General features: G+C 37.4%; 1 protein-coding gene across 1 annotated transcript; it reads left to right on the top strand.

Moving 5' to 3' along the window:
- Positions 1-345: 345 nt before the first annotated feature.
- DDX27 (DEAD-box helicase 27) lies at positions 346-25,382 on the top strand. Its single transcript, XM_027853010.1, has 21 exons — positions 346-533; positions 1,550-1,696; positions 16,046-16,105; positions 16,368-16,539; positions 16,875-16,921; positions 17,080-17,163; positions 17,306-17,411; positions 18,305-18,478; positions 19,038-19,188; positions 20,724-20,823; positions 20,970-21,111; positions 21,234-21,387; positions 21,617-21,698; positions 21,834-22,011; positions 22,644-22,750; positions 23,554-23,644; positions 23,841-23,935; positions 24,024-24,141; positions 24,418-24,505; positions 25,052-25,126; positions 25,219-25,382. Exons 1-21 carry the CDS (start codon positions 402-404, stop codon positions 25,235-25,237), a joined length of 2,322 nt encoding a protein of 773 aa, XP_027708811.1. The 5' UTR covers positions 346-401; the 3' UTR covers positions 25,238-25,382.
- Positions 25,383-25,425: the final 43 nt, after the last annotated feature.

Here is a 25,425-nt window from a genome sequence, read left to right as displayed (position 1 = left end):
CCGGGCTATGACAATTCACAAATTTATAAGTCAATCCACAAACTCTCGCCCTCTCAAGAGATGGCATCGGACCACTTAACAAGACACATTTTCCAGGCAGTCCCACGCCCTCCCCCACCTCTGTTTTGGCTGAGGCAAAGGGGAACAAGAGCTGTGGGTTCCTGCACAGAATGCTATGCCGCTACAGCGCCTGCGCAGAGTTGGGAGCATTGAAAACCGCTGTCGAGTCTGCGCAGAGTTGGAAGCCTGGAAGTAACTTGCGTAAGAGAGAGCTTTTGCCACCTCCGCCCCCGACCCCTCCTCTCGGCACGCGCCACCTCCCACTCCCACTTCCGCGCATGCGTAAATTACGGTGGCTGAAGGGAGGAAATGGATGGTGACTGAAACGGAAATGCTGGAGGATGTCCACGCGCGCTACGGGAAGTGTTTGTGGAGTCACCATGCTTCAAGATTTAGACTTGATCGGGACTATTGGGGAAGACGATGAGGGGCCCCTGGAACCAGAGTCCGACAGCGGAGATGATGAGGAAGAGGTAGGTGGGGGGGGTGTCGGGGGGTGTCTGTTGCTTCTCCGAGACGCAGCGTGGTTCAGTGGAAAAAAGTGCTAGGAGTGAGGGAAGGACAGGGTTTGAGTAAGTGGGAGGGCAGGGACAGTTTCCAGCGTCGGGCGCTTAGGTGGTGCTCCACAAATGCTTGTTAAGGGATTGGTGGAGATACACAGGGCCCCGTTCATCTCTGGTGGGGGTGGTCGTGGTGGAAGGAGAATAGCTGATGATGCGGTTAATTAACATACACTCCATCATTGTATATGACATAAGTAATAATAACTATGTTACAAAGTTAGTACACAGAATGAGTGCAAAATAAAGGTACAAATTGCTTTGGAGGAAGAGGAGGGCATTTTCATTGAGAGTAATTAGTGTGACAGGAAATGATTTATTAACGGGGTCTCGAAAGTTGGGTAGGATTTCGGGTGGTGCGGGGGATAGAGCGCCAGACCTGGAGTTCCAATCCAGCCTCAGACGCTTGCTAGCGGTGTGACACTGGGCAAGTCACTTAACCGTTTACCTCAGTTTCCTCGTCCTTTAAGGGAGCTGGAGAAGGACCGGGCAAACCATTCCAGTATCTTTTCCAAGAAAACCCCAAATGGATCAGGAAGAGTCCTTCGTGACTAAAGAACTAAACAACAACGAAAGAATTTTAGCAGGTGAAGATACTAGACTTAGGAAGGCATTCCAACCTTGGGAAACGTGTGAGCAAGGACCAAGAAATAGGCAAGTTTGAGGAAAGGTAAAGCAGGCAAGTACTTTGAAGCAAGTCTTGAAAGACAGTTTTAACCTAATTAGGGAGGGCTTTTTTCAGATTTTATTTACTAAAGATATATTTCATAGGATTTCTTCCCAATTCTCGAAAAAGTTATAAAAATTTGTTTAAGAAAAAAATAAAGGTTTCAAGTGAGAATGAGATTGCTTCCATTTTCAACTCCTCCCGTATCTCTACTCTTTTGGGCACCAACTCTGGTGTGACTTCCTTCCATTGTTCTCTTTAGGAGCCCATTGTGCTGGGCAGAAAAAAGCAAGCATTGCGGAAGAATCGAAGTGTTGATTTCAATCCAGACTTTGTTTTTACTGAAAAGGAGGGAGCATATGATGGGAGCTGGGCCATGGCTGATGTTATGAGTCAACTCAAGAAGAAGGTGAGTTTTGAAGTGACAAGGAAATTTAAGATAGGGGTCCTAATTTATTTGGAGGTCAAGAGAATGGGTTCCAGGACCAGATTATTAGTTACTTAAGTTGCCATTCGTTATTCCTGTATCCAGTAGACCCATGAGTTCCATTTGGAATTATACTATGAATTTTTAAAAATAAAATTTTATTGATAGCTTTTGTTTTTATTTCACCTATATTTACTAATATATTCCTCTCCCTCAATCTCCCCCCTTCTCTAGAGAGCTATTCTCTATTAACAAAGAAAAAATAAGAAGAAAACTAGTTTCAGAGAAACTAGCCAATATATCAGAAAAGTCTGATATTATATGCAGTGTTCCACACTCAAAAGTCCCCTACTTCAAAGAAACAATGGAGAAGAGTTGCCTTCTCCTATCTCTTCTTTGGGACCAAGTTTGATCATTGTAATTTTGCAGTATTCAATTTTGAATGCTTTTTAAAGTTGTTGTTCTTTTTGTTTACATTGATGTAGATATTGTGTATGTTATTTTCCTGTTTCTGCTTAACTTCATTTTGTATCAGTTCACATAAGCCTTTCCGTGCTTCTCTATATTCCATCACATTTTTCATTTCTTATATGTCCTGTGAATTTTTTTTTCCTCTCTGTCCTGTGAATTTTTGATGTTTCTTTGTTGCATCATGAAAGAAACTCTTGCTTTCTTTGTTACAAACAATATATTTTTTAAAATTTTATTTTTTGATATTTTTGGTTAAAATCATATTCATTTCTGAATATATCCTCCTCTCTTACTGAGAGAGCTTTACTTCTTATTTTTTTTAACATTCTTTTTTTACTTAGAGTATCTTACTTAGAATTATCTCCTTCCTTCCAGCCCTTCCCTTGCCCATTGAGAAGGTAAGCAATATGATACCCATTAGACATGTGAAGTCATGCAAAACATATTTTCATATTAGCTATGTTCCCCCCCAGCCCCCAAAAAAAGGAAAATTAAAAAAGTGAAAAACAATATGCTTTAATATACTCTCAGAGTTCATCAGTTCTCTCTTTGGAGGTCAACAGCACTTTTCATCATGAGGCCTTTGGAACCTCTGTGGATCATTGTATTGATCAGAGTAGCCAAATCTTTCACAGTTGATTATCATTACAGTATTGGTATTATTATGTATAAGGTTTTCCTGGTTCTGCTCACTTTACTTTGCATCAATTCATATAGTCTTCCTAGGTTTTTCTGAAACCATCCCCATATCATTTCTTAGAGCACAATAGTATCGCATCACAATCATATACTACAAGTTGTTCAACCATTCCCCAGTTGACGGACATTGCCTTGATTTCTGATTCTTTGTCACCACAAAGAGCTGCTATAATTTCTATAATCAATAGTAATTAGAGCATTTTTTCATATGACCTTTGATTTCTTTTGCTTGTTCATATCCTTTGAACAATTATCAATTAGGGAATGGCTCTTATTTTTATAAATTTAATCAGATAAACAGTTTCCTGTTTTCCTTATAATTTTGGCTGCATTGGTTTTGTTTGTGTAAAAACTTTTAAAATTTCATGTAATCAAAATTATCCATTTTACTTCCTGTGATCCTCTCTTTCGATTCTTTGGTTATAAACTCTTCCTCTTATCCACAAATCTGACAGGTAAACTTTTCTATGCTCTCCTAATTTGTTTAAATCATTCTTTATGACTAAATCATGTACATATGTTGACCTTATGTTGATAATAGGGTGAGAGACATTGGTTTATGCCTAGTTTCTGCCAAATCGCTTTCCAGTTTTCCCAGAGGTCTAACATACCTAACTACTTTAAAATTTTATTCTTTTCCTTAACTTCTTTATGTTTAGATTTATCTAGTTCTGATAGAGGTAAATTGAGGTCCCCCACTAGTATAGTTTTATTGTCTGTTTCCTTCTGTAGCTCATTTAGCTTTTCCTTTAAGAATTTGGAAGGTGGAGACAAAACCAAGATGGTAGGGAAAAGGCAGGGACTCACCTAAGCTCCTCTAATTCCCTTCCAAACAACTTTAAATAATATACAACACATTCTGGAGCTGTGGAATCCACAAAAGGACAGAGTGAAACAATTTTCCAACCCAAGACAACTTATAAGCTCGATTGGAAAGGTCTGTTGCACGGGGTGAAAATGGAGTGCAGTCCAGTGAAGCTTGCACCAATGCAGGCCGTGCCACAGCAGACAAGCAGCAGGCCTTGGGGGTGACTGAATCATCATCAGCAGTGGTGGCTTTTGGAGTTCTCAGCCCACAGATGGTAAGGAGGAAGAGGGGGTTGTACAACTGATCAGAAGGAAATTACAGGGTCCCTTTGCTGGCACTGAGTGCAAGACTCTGATGCATTTCCCATTTTGGATTTGGGTTACAGTCCTGGTTCAAAGTTCCAGGACAAGGAGGCCTCAGGGAAGTGGGGACCCTGGTCACAGTTCCTTGTGGGCTCTCACAAAGCGGAGCACAGGCCAGGAGAGTAGTAAACACACCTGTCCTTAGATCATACCACTTTGGAAGAACTGAAAACTTTCTTCTCCCCTAGCACAATCCCCCTTTCCCCCCCAAAAAACAAACTGGCTCTGAAAAAGGCAGCATGAGAAACCTGAAGCTTGGATAGTGTGCCCAGCCCACCTCCCCGCCCCCCCACAAGAGTAGAGTCAAGGTTAATATAAAGTTCAAAAGTCAAGAAATAGGATAGAAAAATCAGCCAACAACTGAAAAAGATCCTGACCATAGAAAGTTACTGTGGCGATAGGGAACATCAAAACAAACTCGGAAGAAGACAACAAAGTCAAAACTGCTACATCCAAAGCCTCAAAGATAAATATGACTTGGTCTCAGGCCCAAAAAGAATTTCTGGAAGAGGTCAAAAAGGATTTTAAAAATCAAGTAATAGAGGCAGAAAAAAAATTGTGAAAACAAGTGACAGTGATGCAAGAAGATCATGAAAAAAGAGTCAAGAGCTTGTTAAAGGAGGCATAAAAAAATACTGAAGAAAATAATGCATTAAAAAAATGCATTAAAAATAGGCCAAATGGCCAAATGGTAAAAGAGATACAAAAATCCTTTGAAGAAAATGCCTTAAAAAGCAGAATTGGCCAAATGAAGAGACACAAAAAATCCACTGAAGAAAATGCTTTAAAAAAAAAAAATAGAATTGGACCAATAGAAAAGGAGGTACAAAAGCTCCATGAAGAAAATGATTTCTTAAAAATTAGAATTGGGCAAGTAGAAGTTCATGTTTCCATGAGACATCATGATGCAATAAAACAAAATCAAAAGAATGAAAAACTAGAAGAAAATATGAAATATCTCATTGGAAAAACAACTGATTTAGAAAATTGATCTAGGAGATATAAGTTAAAAAATTATTGGACTACCTGAAAAGCCATGAGCAAAAAAAGAGCCTACACGTCATATTTCAAGATATTATCAAGGAAAACTACCCTGATGTTCTAGAACCAGAGGGTAAAATAGAAATTGAAAGACTCCACTGATCACTTCTTAAAAAAGATCCCAAAATAAAAACTCCTAGGAATGTTATAGTCCATTTCTAGAACTCCCAGGTCAAGGAGAAAATATATATATTTTTAATAAATTTATTTATTTTTAGTTTTCAACATTCATTTCCATAAGATTTAGAATTCTAAATTTTCTCCCTGTCCCTCCCTTTCCCCCTCCCTAAGACAGTGGGCAATCTGATATTAGCTATACGTATACATTAATATTAAAAGTATTTTCACATTAGTGATGTTGTAAAGAATAATTAGGACCACTGAAAGAAACTATGAGAAAGAAGAAACAACCACAACAAAAGAGAGCAAAGAGTACCCTTCAATCTGCATTCAGATTCCATGGTTCTTTCTCTGGATGTGGACAGCATTTTCCGTTATGAGTCTTTTGGAGTTGTCTTAGATCCTTGCATTACTGAGAAGAGCTAAGTTTGTCAAAATTAGTCATCACACATTGTGGCTGTTACTGTGTACGATGTTCTCCTGGTTCTACTCACTTCACTTAGCATCAGTTCATGTAAGTTTTTTGAAATTTTTCTGAAGTCCTGCTCATAATTTCTTAGGGAAAAATAGTATTCCATAACATTCATTTACTACAACTTGTTCAGCCATTCTCCAGTTGATCAGCATCTTCTCAACTTCCAATTCTTGGCCCCCACGAAAAAAACTGAAATAAATATTTTTGTACATGTGGATCCTTTTCCCATTTGTATGTTCTCTTTGGGATACAGACCTAGAAGTGGTTTTGCTGAGTCAAAGAGTATGCACAGTTTTATAGCCTTTTGGGCATAGTTCCAAATTGCTCTCTAGAATGGTTGGATCAGTTCACAACTTCAAGGAGAAAATATTGGAAGCAGCCAGAAAAACAAAACAAAACAAAAAACAGTTCAGATATCATTGAGCCACAGGATCACAAAAGATTTAGCAGCTTCCATGTTAAAGGATCAGAGGAATATGATTCCAGAGGGCAAAGGAGTTAGGATTACAACCAAGAATTACCTACCCTGCAGAAACTGAGTATAATCCTTCAGGGGGAAAATAGATATTCAGTGAAATAGAAGACTTTCAGGTATTCTGGATGAAAAGACTAGAACTGAATAGAAAATTTGACTTTAAAATACAAGACTCAAAAGAAGCATGAAAAGGTAAATAGGAGAGAGAAATCGCAAGAGATTCAATAAGGTTAAACTGTTTACATTCCTACGTGAGTATGTGAGAAGATGATACTTGTAACTCCTAAGAACTTTTTCATTACTGGGGCAGTTAGAAGGAGTATACATATGGGTGTGAGTTGAACAAGATGGGGTTATCTAAAAAAAAATTAAGGGGTGAGAAAGAGGAATGCATTGGGAAAAGGGAAAAGGGAGAATTGGAATGAGCTAAGTTATCTGACATAAAAGAGGTGTGAAAGAGCCTTTACAGAGGAGGGGAAGATGGAAAAAGTTGGGGAAGGAGCACATGAACTTTAATCTCTTCAGAATTGGCTCAAAGCGTGACATACACATTTAGTTGGGTATTTAAATTTATCTTACCCCACAGGAAAGTGGGAGGGGAAGGGGATAAAAGAAGAGTGTGTTGGAGCTGATAGTAGGGAGGGTGGATTTGGGGAGGTGGTAGTCAGAAGCAAAACACTTTTGAGGACAGAGAGGATGAAAGGAAAGACAGAATAGGATAAACAGGGGAAATACAGTTAATAATCATAACTAAAAACATGTTTATAGCAAGTTTCTCTGAAAAAGCCTCATTTCTCAAATATGTAGAAAACTGAGTCAAATTTATAAGAATACAATCCATTCCCCGTTTGATAAATGGTCAAAGGATATGAACAGGCAGTTTTCAGATAAAGTGATCAAAGCTATCTATAGTCATATGAAAAAATACTCTAAATCACTCTTCATTAGAGAAATATAAACTAAAGCAACTCTGAGGTACCACCTATCAGATTGGCTAATATGACAGAAAAGGAAAATGAAATATATTGGAGGGGATGTGGAAAAATTGGGATACTGAAACACTGTTGGTGGAGTTGTGAACTGATCCAAACCATTCTGAAGAGCAATTTGGAACTATGCCCAGAGGGCTATAAAACTCTGCATATATCCTTTGACTCAGCAATACTACTACTAGGTCTGTATCCCAAAGAGATAAAAAAAAAAAAAAAAAGGAAAAATTAACAGCAGCTCTTATAGTAGTGGCAAAGAATTGGAAATTGAGGGGATGCCCGTTAATTGGGGAATGGCTGAACAAGTTATGGTATATGATTGTGTTGGAATATTATTGTGCTATGAGAAATGATGAGCAGGGTACTCTCAGAAAAAGCTGGAAAGTCTTACAAGTACTGGTGCAAAGTGAAACAAGTAGAACCGGGAGAATATTGTACATAACACCAGTGATAATTGTATGATGATAAAATGAATGACTTAACTGTTTTGAGCAATACAATGATCCAAGACAGTTCTAAAGGACTTATGATGAAAAATGCTATCTATTTTCAGAGAAAGAACTGATGGAGTCAGCCTGTAGATTGAAGCATACTTTTTTTAATCCATTTTTCTTTTGTGTTTTTCTTGTGTGTTTTCTTTTATAACATGACTAATATGGAAAAATGTTTTGCATGACTTCAGATGCATAACCTATGTCAAATTGTTTGCCTTCTCATTGAGGGGGGGATGGGAGGGAAAGAGAGGGGAAGAATTTGGAGCTCAAAATTAAAGAAAATGTCAAAATAGTTTTTGTATGTAATTTAGGAAAAATATTAAATAAAAAAACAAATAATTTGGATACTGTGACTTTTGGTTGAATATTGATATTACTTCATTGTCCATGGTAGTATTTAGCAAAATGTAGTTTCGTTGATGATCTCTTTGAATTAGGTCTATTTTTGTTTCTGCTTTGTCTGATACCATGTTTGCTACCCCTGCCTTTTTTTTTTTTTACTTCCACTGAAGCATAATAAAGTCTGTTCCAGTGTCTCTTTTTTTTTTAAACTCTGTGTATATCTTTGTCTTTCAAGTGTTTCTTGCAAACAGTATATTCCCGATTTCTAGTTTCTAATTGTTCTTGTATCTGCTTCCATTTTATGAGGGAATTCATCCTATTCACATTCACAGTTATATTTACTAACTGTATTTTCCTTCATACTGTTTTCTTCTGTTTATCCTTCTCTCTCTCTCTCTCTCTGTTTTTCTCTGTCTCTCTCTATCTTTGTCTCTCTGTCTCCCCCCCTCCCTGTCTCCCCCCTTCCCTTTCCCCCTTTCCTTCTCAAAAGTGTTTTTAGCTATCCTTTTCTTTCTCTTTGTTCCTTCCCCTCCTACTTCCTTGTTGGGTAAGATTGATAACAACTGAGTATGTGTGTTTGTGTGTGTGTTTGTGTTCTTTCCTCTTTTAACCAGTGAAAAGATCAAAATTAATATTACCTTCAGTTTCTACTGTATTGATTCTACAATGTAATTTTTTTTTTTACTGTGTTAATTTTATAATTGAGTCTGCATCTGCCTAAAGCCACCTTGCTATGTCCTTGAGTTGAGCTTAGGAATTTGGCTTTCCCTCCGAGTTAATTTAAAGGTGTAATTAAAAGAAAAGTTGTTATATTTCATACTGGTAGCCCCTGGGATACTTCCAAGACATTTGTTTGTTATCCTTAAGCCCCACAATTTAACTTGGTATCATCCACAAAAGATATGTCATCTGTTCTTGCCTGTCCTTGTGAAATTAAGGGAAATTATTTCTCTTCCCAGAAGACAGAAGTCTGGTAGTTTTGATCTCCTAGCAAAGATTACAAGATGCAGATGGGTCCCATAAATCAGTTAACATTCCTTAATTGTCAGAGAGGGATGTGATTAGCCTCACTGGAATGCCATGCCATTTTTCTTCATCTAGCTAGTCATAATATTCCATGACTACCAAGACCCCCTTCTTGTGCATCAGTGAAGAGAGTCCATTCCTCATTGGTCACTGTCTTTACTGAGGTGGGCAGTCTGACCCGTTTTGTTAGCAGTTATATGTGTCACTGTTAATAAACTGATTTTGCTCTGAGTATGTACCTCAGTCTACCTTTATTAAGTTTATTTGAGATCCCAGTTCAGATGAGAGTGAGATTCATTTTCCCCTCTGCTATAAAAACTCTTCCTTTTATGTAAGGTAATTTTCCCCATTCTTCCTCTCCCTTCCTCCTTCTTGAAGTGTATTCCTCTTTCTTGCTCGTCCATTTTTTTTTTTGAGATTATCCGAACATAATTGAGTCGCAGATGTGTCTTGTGTTTATGTAGACTCCTACCTGCCCTAATAATAACATTTTTAGGAGTTACATGTATTTTCTTCCCATATAGGAATGAAACAGGTTGACCTTTTGTGATTTCTTTCGTGTTTTTTTAATGCTTCTCTTGAGTTTTGTGTTTGATGTCAGTTTTTCTCTGAAAGTTCCCTATTTCATTAAATATTCATTTTTTTCCTCTGAAGGATTATACTCACTTTTTCTGGGTAGTTTATTCTTGGTTGTAATTCTCATTCCTTTGCCTCCTGGAATGTCATATTCTAAGTCCTCTGCTCACTGTGGTGGCTGTTAAATCTTGCATGATCCAGACTGTGGTTCTATGATGTTTGAATTGTTTCTTTTTGGCTGCTTACAATATTTTTTCCTTGACTTGGGAGCTCTGGGATTTGGCTATATTATTCCTGGGAGTTTTCATTTTGTGATCTCTTTCAGAAGGTTGTCAGTGGATTCTTTCAGTTTCAGGTTTGCCCTCTGGTTCTAAGATATCAGGGTAGTTTTCCGTTATAATTTCTTGAAATAGGATATTTATGTTCTTTTTTAAATCATGGATTTCAAGTAGTCCAATAATTTTTAAGTTCTCTCTCCTGGACCTATTTTCCAGGTCAGTGGTTTTCCAGTGAGATATTTCACATTTTATTTTTTATTTTAATTTTTTTAATTTTTTTTTTTAATTTTTAGGCAGTTGGAGTTAAGTGACTTGCCCAGGGTCATACATCTAGTAGGTGTCAAGTGTTTGGTCTGAGGCTGGATTTGAACTCAGGTCCTCCTGACTCCAGGGCTGGTGCTCTATCCACTTCACCATCTAGCTGCCCCCTATATTTCACATTTTAAAAAATATTTTTATTTAAAGTTTTGAATTCCAAATTCTATCTCTTTCACCTTCCTTCCCCTTCCCCCTCCCTGAGACAGTAAGCAATCAGATAGGTTATAGATATACAATCATGTAAAACATTTCCATATTAGTCATTTTGTACAAGAAGACTTGAATAAAAGAAAAAGAATGAAAGAAAGAACATGAAAAATAGCATGCTTTAGTCTGTATTCAAACAATATCAGTTCTTTCTCTGAAGGTGGATAGTATACTTCATTATTAGTCCTTTGGGATTGTCTTGGATCATTGTATTGCTGAAAATAGCAAAGTCATTCACAGTTCTTCATCATACAATATTGTGTTACTATGTACAGTGTTCTCCTGGTTCTGTTCACTTCGCTATGCATCAGTATGTGTGAGTCTTTCTAGGTTTTTCTGAAATCATCTTGCTTGTCATTTTTTTTATAGCATAGTAATATTCCATTAGAATTCTATACCACAACTTTTTTATCTATTCCCCTATTGATGGGTATCCCATCGATTTCCAGTTCTTAGTCACTACAAAAAGAGCTGCTGTAAATATTTTTGTCCAAATAGTCCTTTCCCCTTTTTTTGGATATCTTTGGGATATAAACCTAGCAGTGGTTATTGCTGGATCAAAGGGTATGTGCAATTTTATAGCCCTTTGGGCATAGTTCCCAGTTGCTCTCCAGGATGTTTGGATCATTTCACAAGTCCACCAACAGTGCATTAGTGTCCCAGTTTTCCCACATCCCCTCCAACATTTTTCATTTTCCTTTTCTAACATATTAGCCAATCTGACAGGTGTGAGGTAGTACCTCAGAATTGTTTTAATATGTATTTCTCTAATCAATAGTGATTTAGAGTATTTTTTTCATATGACTATAGATAGATTTGATTTGTCTGAAAACTGCCTGTTCATTTCCTTTGACCATTTATCAATTGGGGAATGATTTGTATTTTTATAAATTTGACTCAGATCTCTATATGTTTGAGAAATGAGGCCTTTATCAGAGATATTTGTTACAAAATTTCCCCCCAGTTTTCTTCTTTCCTTATAATTTTGGTTGCATTGATTTTGTTTGTACAAAAACTTTTAAATTTTATATAATCAAAATGATGTTTTGCATTTTATAATTCTCTCTATCTGTAAATATGACAGATAAGTTATTTCATGCTCTCTTAGATATTTTACATTTTCTTCAATTTTTTTCATTCTTTTCACTTAGTTTCTTGATGTCTCGTGGAGTCATTAGCTTCTACTTGACAAATTCTAATTTTTAAGGAATTATTTTCTTCAGTGAAGTTTTGTATCTCTTTTCCCATTTGGCTAATTCTGCTTTTTAAGGAGTTCTTTGTACCTTTTTTACCTAGCTCTTAATTCTCTTCGTAATTTTCTTGCATTTTTCTTATTTCTTTTCCCAATTTTTCCTCTACCATTTTGATATTTTTTTTAAAATCTTTTTGCTTTTAAAAAAAAACAAAACAAAAACCTCTTCCAGAAATTCTTTTTGGGCTTGTGTCCAGTCTGTATTTTTCTTTGAGGCTTTGCTTGTAGATGTTTTCATTTCATTATCTTTGGAGTTTTTAATCTTTTTTTTTTGCTTTTTGGTGAGGCAGTTGGGGATGTGACTTGCTCAGGATCACACAGCTAGTGTCTGAGGTTGGATTTGAACTCAGGTCCTCCTGACTCCAAAGCTGGAGCTCTATCCACTGCGCCACCTAGCTGCCCCAGCTAGCTGCCCCTGGAGTTTTTATTTTGAGATTCCTTGTCACTATAATAGTTTTTTATAATCAGATTCTTTTTTTGTGTTTACTCATTTTTCTAGCTTGTTTCTTGACTTTGAGTTTTATGTTAGAGTTTTGCCCTGCTCAGTGGAGGTAGGAGGTTGGGGTGAGTCACTGCCCCAAGCGTCAGACTTTTTTGCCGTGTTGTTTTCACAGCTAATTCTAGGAGTCTAATTTTTCAGTACTTCCAAGGTTGTGTGACCAAGGAGGGACATGATCGCTGTTCTCCTGGTCTGTACTCTGGTCTTTACCCAGGTAGGGGTTCTGCTCCCTTGTGAGTAAGTGCTTCTTTGTGACCTGGAACCGTGACCAGGAACTGGCTAATAGGCAATGAATTTGCCAAATGGTGCCCCATCCTAGTGTCAACATAGGAGACTCCTATAATCTATTTCTGATCAGTTTTCTAATCCCCTTGCCATCTCTGGGTGGTGAGAGCACCTGAAACTGCTGAAATTGCTGCTGCTGTCTCTGCAAGGCCCACAGGTTGTGTTGCTGCCTTGCTGTACTGTGCTTCTAGCCAGTTCCCCACTCCAGTGTCACAAACCACTCCTTCTGAACTAAGTTGTCTTGGGTTGGCAAAATGTCTCACCCTGACCTTTTGTTGGCTGTACTACACCTGAATTCAATTTGACATATTATTTTAATGTTTGGAGGGGGCTGCTGGAGTTTGACTGGAATTCTTCCTCTGCTCAGCCATCTTGGATCTGCCTCTCTCCCCTTTGTTTTGTTTCTTTAAAAAATTTTATCCCAACCTTAACAAAGAACAAATGAAGTGAGCATTTCCATATACAGAGTGGAACAGATTCTAATGAAACTGCAAATCTCTCACATATAACTTGTTTTCCTTTTTAAATATGTAAGTTCAACCTGTAGCTTTCAAAGCTGCCCTGCTTTATGCCTCTTTCTGACTTTTCTATTCTCTTTTCTGCATTAAAAAAAAAATCTCAGTAATTCTTTTCTTTCTATTCCTTTTTCTTTGTTTGACTGTGGTATCTCTCTTTCATCCTCTGACAGCCCTGGTAACAAATATACATAGTTAAAGCAAAGAAATTCTCATATTGGATCATAAAAATGGGAAAAAGACCCACATATACAAAAATATTTATAGCAGCTCTTTCTGTGGTGGCAAAGAATTGGAAATTGAGGGGATGCCCATCAATTGGGGAATGGCTGAACAAGTTGTGGTATATGAATGTAATGGAATACTATTGTGCTATAAGAGATGATGAGCAAGCAGACTTCAGAAAAACCTGAAAAGACTTGTATGGACTGATGCTGAGTGAAATGAGCAGAACCAGGAGAACATTGTACACAGTAACAACCACAATGTGTGATGACTAACTTTGATAGACTTAGCCCTTCTCAGTAATGCAGGGATCTAAGACATCTCCAAAAGTCTCATAATGGAAAATGCTATCCACATCCAAAGAAAGAACTATGGAGTTTTAATGCAGATCGAAACATACTATTTGCCCTTTTGTTTTGTTTCCTCTTTCTGGTGGTTTCTCCTATTGGTTCTAATTCTTCTTTACAACATGACTAATGTGAAAATATGTTTAATAGGAATGTATATGTAGAGCCTATGTCAGATTGTGTGCCGTCTTGGGGAGGGAGGTGGGGAAGAAGGAGGAGAAAATTTAAAACTCAAAAGCTCATGCAAGTGAATGTTGAAAACTAAAAATAAAAAAAAAAAGAAATTCTCATATTGGCTATGTCTGAAAATAGATGTCTTATCCTTCATCTTAGTCCCACCCATGGAGTTCTATTTTTGCACTTTGTCGGGAAGTGGGTAGCATGCTTCATCATCAGTTCTGTAGAACATTATTCCATTAAATAGAGTTCTCAAATCTTTCACAGTTATTTCTCTTTATAATGTTGTTACTGTATTACTTATTATCCTGGTTCTGCTCATTTCAGTTTACGTTAGTTCATATAGGTCTTCCAGGTTTCTTTGAAACTGCATTTCATCGTTTCTTAACAGTGCAATAATACTGCATTATATCACATAAGAGCCATTCTTTTTAACAAAAATTGAAAAGGGAAAATAGGCAAAATCATTGAATACAGTGACTACAATATATTATAATATTCTTTACCTCTATTCTTCTACCTCTTCTGTGATGGGAGGGAAGTATATTTTCTCATCTGTTCTCTAGGACCAAGTCTATAATTGGATTCCAAAGTCATAATTAAATAGCATTAATTTTCTTTTTTTTGCCTTTCCATTTATATTATTATTTTCATGTTTCGTATTTTGTTTTCCTGATTCTATTTCCTTTATTCTGCATCACATAGTAAAAGCTATCCCATGCTTTTACGAATTCTTCCTGTTTGTTGTTTCTTATAACAATATTAATCCATTACTTTTGTGTGCCATGGATCGTTTAGTCATTTCCCAAATTTTGGGAACTTGATTTGTTTCTAATTCTTTGCTACCATGAAAGGAGTTGGCTAAAAAGAAAAGGAATGAATGAATGAATGAATAAGACATTTTTTTTCCTTCACCTCTTTGGGGTACTTGTGGGGTACAGTGAGATCTTTGGGGCAAATAGACATTTTACTTACTTTAGCATAATTAAGAACAGCTTCTCAAAGTGGTTGGGTTGATTCAGAGCTTAATCAGCAGTGTATTTGTGTACTTATCTTCTCACAGCTCCTACAACATGGACTGTTCCCATCTTTTTTCATCCTTGTCAATTTGTTGGGTATGAGATAAAACTTACATAGAGTTGTTTGGATTTCATTTTTCTTACTATTAGTGATTTAGAATAGTCTTTCATGTAGTTATTAATAATTTGTGATACTTTTGAGAACCATTTGAAAAATAGCTGTTACTTTACCATTGGCGAATTGCTCATGGTCTTATGTTTTTGCATTAATTCTCTCAATGTATTTGCTATCAGAGCCTTAGATTTATTTGATGCAAAGACTTTTTCCTATTTGACAGTTAACCTTCTTAGTTGCATTGATTTTGTTCATGCAAAACTTTTCCCATTTCGTGAAATCAGAATGATCTTTTATATGTTTTGTAATAGCCTATATTCTTTGTTTGAAAATTCTCCCTAGCCATAGTTGTGAAAGGTACCTGATCTCATTTTCTTCTAATTTTTTGAAGTGTGATCTTTTATATTTGTGTCTCATATCCATGTGTATTCATTGTAGTATATAGTGTGAGATATTGGTTAATTTCTATTCTGATTTCTGCTAAGCTGCTTCCTTGCTTTCCTTTCAGAGAGGATTTTCTTCCCCAGCTGTCTTATGTTCTTGGTTTATGAAACACTTGATTATTGAGTTTAGTTGTTTTTGGTTCTTGCTTTCCACTATCTATTTTTTGGATAGTATCAGATAGTTTTGATGATTCCTGTATAATAGGTTATCTGGAAGTACTAATCCCCCTTCATTCCTTTTTTCCTCATTATTTCTGAAATTCTAGACCTTTTGCTTCTTCAAATGACTGTTATTTTTTTTCTTCCTCTATAAAATACTTCCTTGGTAGTTTGATTAGCATATCATCTTTAATTTTTATCCTTTTAAAAAATATGTGTGTGTGTGTGTATATATATATATATATATATATATACATAAATATATATATATATATATATATTTTTTTTTTCCTTTTTAGTGAGGCAATTGGGGTTAAGTGACTTGCCCAGGGTCACACAGCTAGTGTCATGTGTCTGAGGCTGGATTTGAACTCAGGTCCTCCTGACTCCAAGGCCAGAGTTCTATCTACTGCACCACCTAGCTGCCCCCATATATATCTTTTTTGACAATATATTATCTTTTTTTTGTATTCACGCTGCTCAGTGACGAGCATTTAATGTTCTTTAAAATATTTGTCATTATTTCTTTCAAGTGTGTTTTATAATTGTATTTACATAAATCACAATTCTGTCTCAAGCAAGATGTTTTCCTTCAATTTTCTTTTTTTTGGTAGAGAGCAGCCACAACACTAGATGACAAGATTGAGAAAGTCCGAAAAAAACGGAAGAATGAGGTGAGAAAGAAGGACAGTGTAATTTTTTTCCCCCATAGTTAACCCCTCAACTTTGCCATCTACCTAGAATTCCTCAGTTTTCCTTTAGTGCTTTAGTGTGGGGGTTTTTGTGTGTAGGTTGGGGCAAGGAAGAGGCTTCCGCTAATGTGTATTATTAGTTATTTAGGACTCACATGTAACTAATAAGACAATTGACCTAAATACCTATTTTCTTCCAGCTCTAGATTTTCCTATGACTATGAGGTTTTGATTCCTTTCTCAGGAAAAAGAAGCCAAATCTGGGAAGACAGTAGATGAGAAGGAAGGAAATGAGGTTTCTGGGAAGGAAAACCAAGATGACTCTGAGGGAGAACATGAGGAAGAGGCAAAAGAGGAGGAATCAGAATCAGAATCAGAGTATTCATCAGCTGATGAAAATATCCTCACCAAAGCAGGTCAGTGGTGCACATAACTACAAAGTGAACTGAAAAGGGGAGGCCTGTTTCATATTGGACTTTCTTTCCTGGTTGGCTCCTTATTGTATTAAGATGTTTTCTTTGGGATCCTGCTTTCTGCTCTGCATCCAGCGCTTTTCGTGGAACCTTGTCTCTTCCCCTATTATTAAACCTTGTCCAGCTGGTTTATGCATCCATCTATGAGATACTTTCTTTGTGTGACTAAGACTCAGTTTGGGTAAGAAGCCTTTGAATTCCATCCCAAGTCTTAGTGTGCAGGGACAAACAGCAAATAGTACCTATCCTACATAATCATTATTTTCCTCCCTCTGTAGATACGCTGAAAGTGAAGAAAACAAAGAAACAGAAGAAAGGAGAGAAGGTGATCATGGCTTTGGGAAATCCTGATGTTCTGTCCAATTCCTAGAAGACTTTTTGATCATGAAGGGGTTATCTGGCTTATATATTGTCACTCTTATGAAAATAAGGCCTCTCTTACTGGTTGCTTACTTCAGATAGCCTTCTGTTTTGTCTCTGTAGGAAACAATTTTTTTTGAGGATGCCTCTCAGTATGATGAAAACCTCACATTCCAGGACATGAATCTGTCTCGACCTCTCTTGAAGGTATAAGGCTGTTTTTCATGCCGTAAGCATGAGTAGGGGAGTTGGCTTCGAGTTGGGCATAAGTATTTGTTTTTTTTAATATGTAGTTTATGGAAATAGGAATATTCATTCCCCTGAGTCTAACTTAGTTATATCTCCTCAGGCTATTACAGCCATGGGTTTCAAGCAACCTACCCCTATCCAGAAGGCCTGCATACCTGTGGGTCTGTTAGGAAAGGACATCTGTGCTTGTGCAGCCACTGGGACGGGTAAGAGATTTTAGAAAAAAGTAGATTGAGTGATGTTGTCTTAGTATGAAAATTGGAAGTCTCATTTGACATAGGTGATTTGGTAGCCATGCTTAAACCTTTTTCGTGGTTGCCATCAATATTGATTTTAAGTATAAAATTCTTAAGTACACAGCATATTCATCTGAATGTGGGCCATATCTCTACGATGACATCTCTTTGAAAGGAAAAAAAAAACCCTGAAATATTTATATAAAAATTTAAAAACATTTGTTTTTGTTCAAATATAGCTGTTTAATTTTAAGCATAACTACTTCTAAATGTCGTCATTTAAAAAATGGGAATAGTAATAGCATTTATTTCATAGGATTGTTGTGAAGTGAAATAACGTATGTAAAATGTTTGGCAGACTGTAAAGTGCTGTGTAAATGTCAGTCTATTTTTATTCTTATTGTTATAGCATTATTGCATTATTTTGTATTCAGATTTCATACAAGTCAAGTTTGGGAGCCAAGGACCATCTTTATGTGAACCTATATGGTTTTATGTACTGTGGTCAGTTCTTCATTAGCAGTACTTTATTCATTACTCTCTTTGAGCTTTCCGTTAATTGCAACCAGCTGGTTTCTAATAGTGCTAAACTGAGAAGGCCATTGAATCCATGATATAGGGGACATATATGAGAAAGAAAGTAGATTTCTAACTGCGTTTTGGGGCCAAGTATTAATTATCTTAGGTTATTTTGTATTATCCAGGTCTTTTCTTTTTCGTTATCGTGAGCTGTCAAGAGTTGATGCGTTATCCCCTTATCAGGAAACACTCCCTTAATCAGATGAGGACCAGCATATGCTCTGAGTAAGCCTATGCCACTGTTCAGCCCTCCCTTTACTTCCCATTACCATCTTTCTCCTCAGGTAAAACAGCTGCTTTTGCCCTTCCTGTCTTGGAGCGTCTTATCTACAAACCTCGACAAGCTCCCATAACCCGTGTACTTGTGCTAGTTCCCACCCGAGAATTGGGCATTCAAGTACACTCTGTCACCAAGCAGCTGGCCCAGTTCAGCACTGTTACCACCTGCCTTGCAGTGGGTAAGTTGCTCACTAAAATCTAAACATTAAAATCATTGAAATTCTGGAATAATTCTCTGTTTTTGTTAGTGAAGAAGCACTCACTTTGTGGTGGGACCTTTAGTAAAAGTCCAAAAAAGGTTGTGGTTTTTTTCTTCCAAAGAAATTCTGTTTCCTTTTATTCTTATGCTTTTGCCACCACCATTAAGGAAAGAATGCTGTTGACTTTCTAGCTATAGAACACATGGCATCATTTCCCAAGGTTTGGACTTCCTTAAACTTCACCCCGCCTCAGACTCCAAATACCATTAAGGTTACTAACTGTGGTGCAGCTTTATTAATTATTCTAGAAGGTATTGCCTTTGTTGTCTATACTATCTCTTAATTTTTACATTTTGTCATGATTAGTTGATAATCGAGGTGGATTAAAGGTGAGAGAGCAGGTCTCCTGCCAGTGATTAATTGTCCTATAGATTGTCAAGTATTTATGAGTTTTCCCTTTAGCATCTTAGATGTTCCACTCTTCAGATATTGTTTCTATTCTAAAGGTTCATGACATCATTGGGCTCCTCTTCCTTAGGTGGCTTGGATGTGAAATCCCAGGAGGCAGCTCTTCGGGCTGGACCAGATATCCTTATTGCTACACCTGGCAGGCTCATTGACCATCTCCACAATTGCCCTTCCTTTCATTTGAGTAGTATTGAAGTACTCATCTTGGATGAAGCTGACAGGTAAGTTGAAAGCTAGGGGTTCTGGTGGCTTTGGGATTCATAAGAACCTGATAGCAACAGCCATAGCTCATATTCTCCTTAGTGTCCAGGGTATAGTGCCCACTTTTAGAGAAATACATAATTTTATTTTGACTTCCAGTGACAAGTATAGATCTTCAAATATATGAACTAGAGTTTATGAAAGAAGTAAAACAAGCATTAAGACTTGGTACCCAACGAAAATAAAAGGGTTATGATTGTAGATGTGTCTAAACCTTGAATTATTAACCATTAACTCAACCCCAGGATATACATATTATTGTTAATACAGTAGTACTCGTGTCATGTTTGTGTCTTTAATTCTTTTTGATCACTTTTTCTGTGCATATTAAGCTGATTTTTTGCTGTTGTTGTTTTAATGATGTAGCATGGCAGTGAATAGAGAGCCAGCTTCAGAGTTAGGAGACACAGCTGTGACTATGGGCAGGTCACTTTATTACCCAGTGCCCCAGGCAAATCTTTTATGACTCTTAGTGGCAGAACAAATGTTATTCTCCATCAGTAAAGGGAGTTTCAATGCCAGGAATTCCTTATACCAATGAAGTCTCAGGTCTGACCAAACCCCTGTACCCAGCCCCCCCAAAACCAAACTAACTTGTTGCTTCTAGTTCTACTTTTTGTTCTTTCTTGCTTTGCATCACTTTGTATAAGTCTTCCATATTCCTTTGAATTTTTCATATGTTATAGTAATATTCCATTATGTTCATATGCCATAATTTGTTTGGCTTTTCTACAATGACCGGAAACTGATATTGTTTCCAGTCTCTTGCTGTTACGAATAGTAATGCTAAGATTATTTTTATATGGATAGGTGGTTTTTGTTGTTGTTGTTGTTGTTGTTGTATTATCCTTCTTGGGGTTTAGTTCCAGTTGTGGGCTCTGATTGTGTAAACTTTTGGAGCTTTACTTCCAGACTGCTTTCCAGATAACTGTTTTTGAAGAAGAGTGTTTAGGCACTATCACTTAAAAAGTCATGAGTGTTTTCTTGTCCTTTTCAGACTTTGACACATTTGTTAACTAGCCAAGATGCACATAAAGTGCTTTATTACACCGTAAAACCCTATGTAAAACCCTATAGTAATAGCTATTACTATACTCCCATCCTCTTCCCCAGTTAGACTTGTCTGTCCACCAGTCTAGCTCTTGATCCATCTGTTACACCTATTCCAAATCATATTTCTTAAACAATATCCTTCCTCTTCTGTCCTCTCTGGTTACCACTGTTTTTTACCTCTGTAGCCAAATATTGGTAAAGGAAAGTAAACAAGTCTAACATGTTAGCATACCCCGTCATAACACCCTTATTAGAAAAATCAGTTATGGGGTTGTTGTTATTTGTATCTTGCTCTTTGAATGTTATTTAAGTATTTTTACATTATATCTTTGTATTTGGGTCTTACTTTGCCCATTTTCCTCTCATGTCTTGGACTTTTAGTTCTTTGTTTGAGGGCGAGAGCCCAACTTGTACTTGTCTCATGGTAGTCCTGTTTTCCCAGGATGCTCGATGAGTATTTTGAGGAACAGATGAACGAAATCATTCAGTTGTGTTCCCATCACCGCCAGACCATGCTCTTCTCAGCCACCATGACAGATGAGGTGGGCCTCTCCTGTTCATCTCAGCATGTGTAAACTCAGGTTGGCATGCTGAAGTATCTGGTGCCAGGGTTAAAGGAATGAGAATTATATCAAGGGGATCCTCCTTTCTTTTGTAAATGAGCTAAATTTTTTCCCATGCCTGGCAGGTGAAAGATCTGGCCTCAGTCTCACTAAAGAATCCTGTCCGGATCTTTGTGAATAGCAACACAGATGTAGCTCCATTCCTAAGGCAGGAATTCATTCGAATCCGACCTAATCGAGAAGGAGACCGGGAAGCCATTGTGTCAGGTGGGACTGAGGAACTAGCGTGAAAGATTTAGGAGAAGCTTTCCTTCTGTTTTTTGAACTTGGGGAGGTATGTGATACTATGACTGTTTCTTGCTCATAACCTTTCTCTCTGTTCCCCTCAGCTCTTTTGACACGAACTTTTACAGACCATGTGATGCTATTCACCCAGACAAAGAAGCAGGCTCATCGTATGCACATCCTTCTTGGGCTTATGGGGCTGCAGGTGGGAGAGCTGCATGGGAATCTCTCTCAAACACAGCGTCTGGAAGCCCTAAGGTAAAGATGTGGAGAATCTTGGGAAAAGGACCAAGGGACTTCACAATATTCACATAAGCCTCCTGAGGTGGAATTGGGGAAAGGCAAACTTTCTCATTAAGATATAAAGTACCAGTATCAGAATTAGAAACAAAAATGAAGGTCTTCTAACTTTGTGGTCTCCACTGATCAGTGCTCTCTGTTCATCATTTTCTGGGTCACTCTGATCCTTTCTATTCTTCATTTTAAGGCGCTTCAAGGATGAACAGATTGACATCCTGGTGGCCACAGATGTGGCAGCCCGAGGACTAGACATCGAAGGTGTCAAAACAGTGAGACAATAATCTCTTTTCGAGTATTCCTGAATGAACTTTTATTACTGGTTGGGAGGCCTGCTTTTTTTTTCTTAATCCTCCTTAGTCATAAGGCTGACTTTGCCTCTATTATACTAAATTTCTTCCTGTCAGGTCATCAACTTTACAATGCCCAACACCATCAAGCATTATGTGCACCGGGTAGGCCGAACAGCACGTGCTGGCAGGGCTGGACGTTCTGTCTCTCTGGTGGGAGAGGAGGAACGTAAAATGTTGAAGGAGATTGTGAAATCAGCCAAAGCACCTGTGAAGGCCAGGATCCTTCCTCAAGGTAGGTGCTCTGGATGTCTTTCCATTAGGAGTTCTTCCTCTATCCCAGCTCTGGAAGAAATAGGAAATTTGACTGTTGGGACAAAAATATTGGTTTGTGTTTTTCTCTGGTTTGTAATTGTCAACAAAGTTATGTTAGGTAGAAGTTGAACAACTCTTTATTCTTGATGTGACTATTTCTGAGGATAAAAACTATATTTCCCATTTATCATTCTGATTGAAATGAGGGAGGCTTGGACCTATCTTTTTCTTTAAATCCCTTTTAGGCTTTCCTTCTTCATTTTTAAGTTTACTTACATGGATCTGTGAGCTCATCATTGTGGGTAATCCTTCACTGATATAGATCACAAACCATCCATGCCTCCTCATCCTGTGCAAGTCTTTGTCTTCCCTAAGAGGTCTTTTTGTTTTATTAGAATGTTTTAGATACTGGTCTATCACTCTGGGTTGTCTGTCTATCCCTTACTCTTACTACGTGAATGGCCTTACCTTTTTTTTTCTAGTTATATCCTTAATGATGCCTTTTATGCCACCTCTGTGCATCGTTGATGGCCATCTTATAAACTCTTCATTCCTGCTTTGTTTATTGCTCTTTCAGTTATATGCAGTTTTAGTTCTTCTCACCCCACTTAGATGTAATCCTAAAATTCCGAGACAAGATTGAGAAGATGGAGAAAGATGTGTATGCAGTCCTGAGACTAGAGGCTGAAGAGAAGGAGATGCAGCACTCAGAAGCCCAGGTAAGCAGGAGGAAATGGCTCCTTTACTTTTTTTTAAAGGTACATGATGACTTTATTTTATATTTAAAAGGAATAGTGAGTTTTACATAATAGATTAGCAGTTTCATGTACAATCATTTTTTCTGTTCTACTGTGTTATGGAAATTCTTGTTTTATTTCTTAAGTTCAGAATAAAATAATTAAAATAAAATAACATGAATACTATCAGATTTTGATTTGGAAGGAAACTCAAAACTATCCTTAAGTTGGATCTCCCTCATTTTACTGATGAAGAAACTGAGGCTCAGAGCTTAAGTGACATGATATTGTAACACAAGAGTTTGAGATGCTGATGGGGCATCCAGATGGAAATGTCAAAACGAGATAGGCAGCAGGTGGTATGTGCATTAATTTTTGATGTTTAAAGATGTGTGTATGTGTGTGTATGTATATGTATATATGTGTGTATACTATATGTATGTATATGCTATATTTATATGTACATATACACGTATACACATGTACATGTTGTACCCATATTACCTATAGGTAATATGTTACAGATGAAGAAATAGAGAAGAGTTAAGTGATCAGCTCCTTTACTTTGTTAGGGAACCTATTTTTGTTGGTCCTGTTTTGGTCTTCCAACTAGGGAGCTTAATACCTGCATTGGGATCAGAAACTATCTTAGGTGACGGACTCTTTTCACTGATGGTGTTTTGTGGAATAATGGATGTGCTACAATGGATGTCCTTATTAGTAGCCAGTTGATTGACCAGTCTTGGACAGGCATGCTCTGTGCTTCACTTTTGTCTTTCTCACAGATAAATACAGCAAAACGACTCCTAGAAAAAGGGAATGAAGAGCCAGAGCGGACCTGGTTCCAGAGTAAAGAGGAAAGGAAGAAGGAAAAAAGTGAGTCTTGTGATTAGGCTTTCCTGATGTAGTTTAGGGTCTTAGTCACTCTCTCCATAAGGGAGAATAATAAGAATCAGTAAATGATAATCAGGGACTTTTTTTGAAGCAGAGCTTTTTGTGGTTGTTGACTAAGATAGAAATTTCATTACTTAGCAAACAGTCCTTGAATTTTGTGTCCTCTTTCTTTCCTTAGTTGCAAAGGCCCTGCAAGAGTTTGACTTGGCTTTGAGGGGAAAGAAAAAGAGAAAGAAGTTTATGAAGGACTACAAGAAAAAAGGGGAAATGACAGTGAGTTGGAATCTGGATGTCATGATCTGGGGAGCTTGGTGGATTACTATTGTTCAGAACCTTATTTGCATTCCATCCTCCTCTACAGCCAGAAGAAAGGTCTCAATTTGAGATTCTAAAGTCACAAATGTTTGCTGAGCGATTGGCTAAGAGGAATCGCAGGGCCAAGAGAGCACGAGCCATGCCTGAGGAGGAGCCAGCCCCAGGTAGGCAAACATTGTGTAACTTCAGGCTTTGATGGGTGTTAATACAACCTATGAAGGGGTGAATCTGATCAGGTAAGAGTGGCCAGTTGTTTCTTGGAATAGGAATCATTCTTCCTCTGGTCCTTGGTAAATCAGGCAGGAATGTTGTCTGATGTCCAACCGGGATGCCACCACATCAGTGTGGGCTAAGGGCATTTAGGAACCTAGTGAAAAATATGCTGAAGTTTACTGCAAGGTACTGGGCCTGAATTTATAACTGAATCTTTCCCTCTATAGGCAGGAAACAAAAGAAGGTGAAGAAGTCTGTGTTTGATGAGGAACTTACCAACACTAGCAAGAAAGCTTTGAAACAATATCGAGCTGGGTAGGATTTTAAATCATTTAAAATTATTCATACTAAGTATACTCAGTATATGTATATTGCCTTACAATTAAGATGGTACATTTAATGAAAATGTAGGATAGAGTGACAGCTACCAAAGCTTGGGAGTCATGTAGAACCCTAAATTTAACTTTATTTATAGTGTGAGCATGTTTTTTGAGTCCCTGCTCTAAATCCACTTCTGGTATATGTGACGAGCAGGTTGGAATTGTCATCCTTCCTTTAATGCTGACATTTTCTCACGTGTAACAGTTTGGAGAAGTAGATAAAAGTTTAGAACTTTAGGACTAATCTCTAGGCTTCAAGTCTCCACTCTTATGTAGAAATGAGAAGTAAAGTTTTCCCGGTAGATCTACTGTATAGGCAAGTTAAGGAGAGAAGCTTACCTGGATGGAGCTTTCTCCAAAAGACATGTTCTCTTCTCTGGCCAAAGCATGAAGGTTGCTTTTTTGACTATTGGGAACAATTGTGGGGATAAGAAAATTATCCAAGACCTAACATCCTGCATGATTGCTATGTTGATTACAGTCCCACCTTTGAAGAACGGAAACAGATGGGATTACTCCACCCAAGGAGAGGAGGAAACTTCAAATCTAAATCCAGGTAAAAGCTGTCAGTTTGGTGACTGAATAAAATCCTGGACCCTCTTCAAGTAAGTAGATTATGACCATAGTTCTGCTGATTTCTTTCCACAGGTACAAGAGGAGGAAGTAGCAGTAGTTACCTGAAGAAATATTTAAGGCTTAAGCCTTTAATCCCTTCCCTAGGGGAAATGTAATTCCATTGTTCTTTTTGATTGTAAAAATCCTCTTTAAAAAGTTTTATTAAAACAGTCTCAGTAGTTTGCATTTATTTTTAAGTAACTGATCTTCCTTTGAGCATCTTTATCCTAAAGTCTTCTT

This window comes from Vombatus ursinus, unplaced genomic scaffold, assembly GCF_900497805.2.
Source record: "Vombatus ursinus unplaced genomic scaffold, bare-nosed wombat genome assembly UNPS02000580.1, whole genome shotgun sequence".
Classification (NCBI taxonomy): domain Eukaryota; kingdom Metazoa; phylum Chordata; class Mammalia; order Diprotodontia; family Vombatidae; genus Vombatus; species Vombatus ursinus.
The sequence above is the reverse complement of the archived record's forward strand: the minus strand, read 5'-3'. Positions and strand labels throughout refer to the sequence as shown.

Excerpts from the sequence above, each read along its gene's own strand:
- DDX27 (XM_027853010.1), top strand. The coding sequence starts at position 402 with ATGTCCACGCGCGCTACGGGAAGTGTTTGTGGAGTCACCATGCTTCAA. Across the intron at positions 1,697-16,045 it reads TGAGTCAACTCAAGAAGAAG|AGAGCAGCCACAACACTAGA; the intron begins GTGAGTTTTGAA and ends TTTTTTTGGTAG. Across the intron at positions 18,479-19,037 it reads TACCACCTGCCTTGCAGTGG|GTGGCTTGGATGTGAAATCC; the intron begins GTAAGTTGCTCA and ends CCTCTTCCTTAG.